This window comes from Elaeis guineensis, chromosome 11 (assembly GCF_000442705.2).
Source record: "Elaeis guineensis isolate ETL-2024a chromosome 11, EG11, whole genome shotgun sequence".
Taxonomy (NCBI): Eukaryota; Viridiplantae; Streptophyta; class Magnoliopsida; order Arecales; family Arecaceae; genus Elaeis; species Elaeis guineensis.
The window spans coordinates 88,998,163-89,004,814 of record NC_026003.2 but is presented as its reverse complement, the minus strand read 5'-3'; the positions used below and the strand labels follow the sequence as shown (position 1 = coordinate 89,004,814).

Below are 6,652 nucleotides of genomic sequence, written 5' to 3'. Positions count from 1 at the left end.
AATCAGCTCCTCGATCTTCAGATTAGCAGAAACAACCCTTGGAACTTTTATCTTCTCTTTGATGTCATCAAGAAACTCGTCCTCCAAGAAGACCACATCTCGGCTACGAACAATCTTCTTGTTCACTGGATCCCATAGATAATACCCGAACTCTTTATTGGGATACCCAAGGAAGATACACTCCCTTGACTTTGTGTCAAACTTTGCTCTTTCATCTTTTCCACATGCATAAATGCTTGACAATTGAACACTCGCAAGTGATTATAACAGACCTCCCTAGCAGTTCACACATGCTCTGGAACATCACCATCCAGCCACAAGCTTGGAGTGACATTGATGATATGAACAGCGGTCCTCACATCCCAAAATGGCTTTGATAGCTTGGCATTTGATAACATGCAGTGAACTCACTCCACAATAGCGCAATTCATTCGCTCGGCCACACCATTGAGTTGCGGTATCTTAAGAGTTGTCTTCTTATGTCGAATATCCTTACTCCTACAATAAGCATAAAAAAGACCCAAGTATTCCCACCATTATCGGTTTGGATGCATTTGAGGATCACCTCAGTCTCCCTCTCCACCATAGTATGAAATTGCTTGAAGACTTTGAATATTTGATCCTTTCTCTTCAAAGGATAAGCCCACACTTTTCTTGAATGATCATCTATGAAAGAAACAAAGTAAAGACAGCCACCAAGTGTCCTAACTATCATAGGACTACATACATCTGAATATACCAAATCAAGCACATTGCTCCTTCTAGTATGAATCTTATTGGAGAAAGAATCACGATGTTGTTTACCAGCTAAGCAATGAACACAAGATTTGAGAATCACGCCTTTGAAGGCAAGTAGATGCTTCCCCTTCGTGAGGTGCAAAAGACTCTTTTCACCAATATGATCGAGGCGCTTATGCTATAGCTCCAACAGAGAATGATCTTCACTTGTGTTCACCTCTCCATCACATACTTTGGCCTCCATCCGATATAGAGCACAACATCTCTTTCCCTTCGCCGTAATAAGGGAACTACAAGCCAACTTGCATTGACCTCCATCGAAGAAATTGTAGTAGCCTTCTTCATCGATCTTACCCATTGACAACAGATTACACCGAAGATCTGGTACATGCCTCACATCCTTGAGCACCAACCTAGAATCAATATTGATCTCGATACAGATATCACCGATTCCCACGATGTTAGAAGAGCTAGTATTGCCCATCTTGAGCATGCCATTATGACTCCAATAGGATAAAAAGAAATCCTTTTGAGGAATAACATGATATGAGGCACCCGAGTCAATCAACAGCTCGAGCCATCACTAACAACACAAAGACAAGAATCCAGTGATGAGCAAAAGATAACCTCCCCTTCAGCCACAACAACTGAAGGCTCCTTAGGTTCCAGCTTCTCATAGCCCTTCTTTTCTTTTTGCTCCTTTTTCAATGACCAACAATATTTCTTAATATGGTCAGGCTTCCCTCAATGATGATAGTTGCCTCTAACTCTTGATTTTGATCTTCCTCCTTAGGTTCCAGCTTCTCATAGCCCTTCTTCTTTTCTTTTTGCTCCTTCTTCAATGACCAACAATATTTCTTAATATGGCCAGGCTTCCCTCAATGATGATAGTTGCCTCTAACTCTTGATTTTGATCTTCCCCTTGAACCATCACGCCTTCTTTGCTTGTGGTCTATGCTTGTCACCCGCTTTTTAGCAACCAATGCATCGAAAGAGGATATACCCAATGATTTTCATTTGACTTCCTCATTAAGCAAAGCGGAAGTGACAATATCTATGGTAACAACACCATCAGGTACCCAATTGCTTAAGAAAACTACCAAAATCTCCCAGCTATCCGATAAAGAGCTAAGAAGAAGAAGAGCTTGCAACGCCGTATCAAGAGTCATCTTCATAGCAGCAAGTTGATTCATAATCTTCTACGTTTTGTTGAGGTGCTCGGTAATAGAATGCTCCTCAACATACTTTAGATTTACAAGCTTTCGAATCAAGAAAGCCTTGTTGTCGGCAGTCATCCTTTCATACATACTTTCAAGCTTCTTTCATAAAGATTCTGCCGACATCTCCATAGAAACAAGATGAAAGATATTATCATCAAGTCATTGCTTGATGAAACTAATAACCTTTCGATCAAGTCTCTCCCATTCACTATCTTCCATGTCTTCAAGTTGAGCAGTTTTTTCAAGCAATAGTGCATCAAGATCCTGGCATGCCAACAGATCCCCTATTCTTGTTTTCCAAATCGCCCAATTGTTCCCATCCAAGCTGATCATTCGAATAGCCTTTGCCTCCATCTCGAACTTGCTTTGATACCACTTTTGTAGGGAGGAAGAGGAGAGAATAGCATAGAGACAAATCGAAACAGGGCGAAAGAAAAAACTAGAAAAACATCAAGATTTAATGTGGAAAATCCGAATCAGGAAAAACCACAACACCAAGCCAAATCAATTACTACTTCCAGAAGATCCAATACAAGGATGATTACAAGTAGAATCCCTCAAAGACTAGTAGAGGACAAAGATCTATCATACAAAATAGATCTTCTATATGAGAGATATAAGAGAGATCAACCAACAAAACAAACTTTGCCAAAATCAAAGTTCTTGGAGCCCAAAAACAATCCATCGATACTCCTCTATTTTTGGCCTACCTTCTGTTTTGGCCTCCATTCCTCATAAAACTGCTATCAATCCTCTCAGTTTCTATAGACAATCAATATACCGTTGAAAAGGGCAACAAGTCTACTTTCCAATGCAATAAGCAGTGTACCAATAAGAGTCCTTAATACAAAAATATGGTCAGAATGCTCCAGACTGTCAGTTCTGAAAATTTTGGATTGTTCAGCCTCTCTCTCAAGAATGACTAGTGATACTTCGAATTCCACCATTATAGATGATGGCAACAGCTAGCCCACCTTGGGAATAAATCACACCTAATTGGAGATTGGGCTGGTAATAATCCAATTGGTTGTATATTCAAAGGATGTTGGGTCATCCTCATTAAGGAGGGGCAAAACCCAACAAGTTTTGCTAATATGGAGAAAGTAAAGCTGTGTATGATACTAACTTCAATCAGACGAGGCAAATAATAATGCATTTATCAAGTTCAAAGTTCAGTAAATTACATATCTTGCAGGTTATAGACTGAAACTAAGCATCAATCCACAGGCATCGTCAAAAGATCGAAAGAGTTCAAAATGGGCAATATCTTCAATAAACTTTAACAATGATTGCAGAAATCTTCCAGAATTTTGTCCTCTTCCTTGCTACATCTTCCTCGTTACAATTCTCCATTCAACAAATGTGCGTGTTAGGCAAGCAAATCTTAGCTTTGCTTGCACATGTCAGGCTCTGATATAAATGAGCTTTCAAAATCCTTCTTACAACTCAGATTCATAGGTGCAATAAAGGTCTAAACATTGAAGAACAACTCTGGTTTCAGTCGTGCTTCTCTGCAAAATTTAATAGTTTTTCAACCTTGAGGCCTCATATAAGATCCCTGACAATTCTTTAGGCCTTCTGATCTCAATATACATTTCCAATGAACAGTCCTACAAGATAAGGAGGTTAATCCATATAAACTGTCTCCAATGGACTCAATTCAGAATAGCAATAAGTTTGGTGGATACACTATATACTTTCTAACTGCTCGGTGAAATCATTTATCAGGCAGCCTGATGGCTTCCATCTCCCAAATTTTCGTACAAAACATCACCAAAAAAATTGTAATTTCCCAAAATTATATATGACAATAAATATATATCAAAAATGAGGAAAGAAAACAACTTGTCCTAGTGGAAGGAAAAATGATCTGGTGTCGCCTTTCAATTTACAAGAACCACCTCTTCTCCTTTTTCGTAGAATTGAGCTTCATAACCAGTTCTTCGCGCTCGGCTTCCACTTCAGCATACTGGAGGCTCATTTGAAGGAATCGTTCTCTTATATCTTTTAACTCTGCCTCTAGTGATGATATCTTGCCATTGTCACTGATTGTTGCATCATTATTTCTTGGCATTTCATTGAAAATTTCAGTTTGATTTTTTTCCTCATCCATAAATCTACAAAAAACGCATGATACAAGATGAATAGTGGGTAAATGAGCCTTACTCTTACTGGTTATGAACTTTCATACTTCATGCTGTTAATTGTCGAAAAATGCACAAAATGCCCCTCAGTTCTATATTAGGGTAACAAATAATGCCAGCCTAAATAGATATTATCACTGAGGTAGAAGCTGATCGATCACATAAAGATTTTCCCAGCATTAATAATCAAGTATTCAAGTAACATTCTTCTTAAGAACACAATGTACCTGGCTTGTTTTTATAATGACCTGGAATAAAGCAATTGTTAGAGCTGTTCAGCAATGGCTCAAAATCTACAGATAATGTTTGTTGCAAAACATACAAATGACGACTCAGGTAACTATGCTTGCTTGGTTAGAAACATGTGATGAACAAAAAATGATGACTCAGCAGATTATGATCAGGACATATGATGCACTATAATTAATGGGTTGCTTGTCATAAGCTCAACCAACAATGCCTTGGTTAATCATGTCTGCTCAATCAAAATGTATCGTACCATAATGAAGGCATTTCTCATTGCAAATTAGACCTTGGCCTTTTATTTTAGTTTGAGATTGGTAAAAAAGTTCCAGTAAATCTTAGATAACCCTGATGGCCAAAGAGATCATGATACAAAATTAGATTGAAAGTGTTAGATATATGCCCTAAAAGTCAATATGACAGACGCATTGTACCAATTTTAGGATATATTTTTGTATTTAACCAATTGATTTATCAATAAAGTGAATAATTTTTTTATCTATTCTTGTGTTATTTATTCGAGAATCGTCCAAAAAATTAATAATTTAAAGATATATATTCTAAAGAATTTAGATTTGAGACATGTATAACTAATTTTTAAATTACTCTCGATCGATGGATCATCATGGGATGATGATTGATCCAGTTAGATTGATGCATGGATCGCTTCCTTCAAAGTAGATGAGTCTCAAGTCTATAGTGTAGAGACACTGAGCGAGAGTGAGCGTAGTTGTTGGAGAACATCAGTACTGAGCATGACCATACGAGAGATCACATGGATGTCTACTCACTCGTCAATGATCTTCTCGATGCTATAGTAGTGTGAGTGGTTCCTTGACCTGCAGTATCTCGGCTGCTCGCAGTAGGGTTGCTGTAGTTTGACTGTACATAAACATAGTCTACTAGCCATTTGAGTTCTTCTAATGTACATTGGCTATAGCAGATTCATTGTATGAGCAGGATGCGCATTTATAAGAGATCTATCGATCTTAGTAGATAAAGAGTAGTCTTATAAGATTTAATAAGCCAAGTCCATAAGTTTATGACCATAGTAAGATGATTGATGAAAAAAAATTTCATAAGTATTACATTCGGACTTGAGCTAATTGAATCTTTTATATGACGAACGTTGGGATTTGACGAGTTTCTATGACCTTCGTCTTGTCGGAACTTACGATAGAGGAACTGAATCATACGGTAACTACACCTAGAGGTTTTATTTTCTATTCTACTGGATTGCCACCACATGCTACTAGGCATCACTAGTGGATTATCAGAACTCACTAAAATAATTTTGGATTGATAATTCTTGTTGGGTGTGAGTTAGAGTTGTTCTAACCCATCGAAAGGTATTTTGATGATACTATGATGGAGATCATAGTATGTCTCACTACCAGACAGAACAGAACCTATTAATCATCCATAAAAGAGGTTCTTAACTGATCAGATGGTTGAGTTATGATTACAAATCGTAATAGAACTTAATTATCAATATGATTGATAATGCAAAAATTGTAATTAACTAATTCACTAAGTGTTAGTAAATTATAAGAGGATTAATTAGCAATTGGATTGCTGTCTGACTCAATTTGATTAAGCTATGGGATTCAAATCAGATCTAATTAAATTAGATTCAATTTGATTTGATTTGGATTTGATTAGATCAAGTCTACTTAGATTATGAGATAATCCAATTATATAAGGAGATCAATTCCTAGTTTGACTAGAATTTGATTCAATCAATTTTCTAATTAGATTAGGATCTAATCAAGATTTAATTGAGTTCTTAATTGGCCTAGGAATTAACTTAATTTGGGTGCAACCTAATCCTAATTTAGTTAGGATTAAATCAGATGTAAATCAACAAATAAGGAATCCCAGTTGAATTGAGATTCTCTCTCCACTGCGCCACCCAATCTCCTTGCGCCACCTAAGCTCCATGCCAAATTGGATTTAGCATGTGAATGGATCAGCCCAAGCCCTTCCATGCCTCCTCTCTTATCCCCTTTTTGGATGAGGATCAAATCAGATTTGATCTCGTTTTGATTGGATCAAAGTTGGAGTCCTACTTTGATTAGGTTTGATTTTGTCAAACCTAGTCTTAATCAAACTATGGATGCCATCTATAAAAGAGACCTAGAGGGCATGGAAAAAAAAAATCACAACTCTTTGGGCGTGAAAGCTTGGGCGTGTCATGAGAAAGTCATAGGGAGAAAGAGAGAAGGGTTCTCACCTCTCCAAAGTCTTCTTCTTCCTCCTATTTCTTCTTCTTTCTTGAGAGGGTCTTAGAGATTGAAGAAAATCAGA

General features: G+C 37.4%; 1 protein-coding gene across 1 annotated transcript in view; it reads right to left on the bottom strand.

Moving 5' to 3' along the window:
- Positions 1 to 3,624: 3,624 nt before the first annotated feature.
- Positions 3,625 to 6,652, bottom strand: part of LOC105034538 (uncharacterized) — a 93,383-nt gene continuing 90,355 nt past the window's right edge. Inside the window, 1 exon segment of the mRNA XM_073246219.1 lies at positions 3,625 to 4,075. Coding sequence (XP_073102320.1) covers positions 3,847 to 4,075 — 229 coding nt within the window. The 3' untranslated portion in view covers positions 3,625 to 3,846.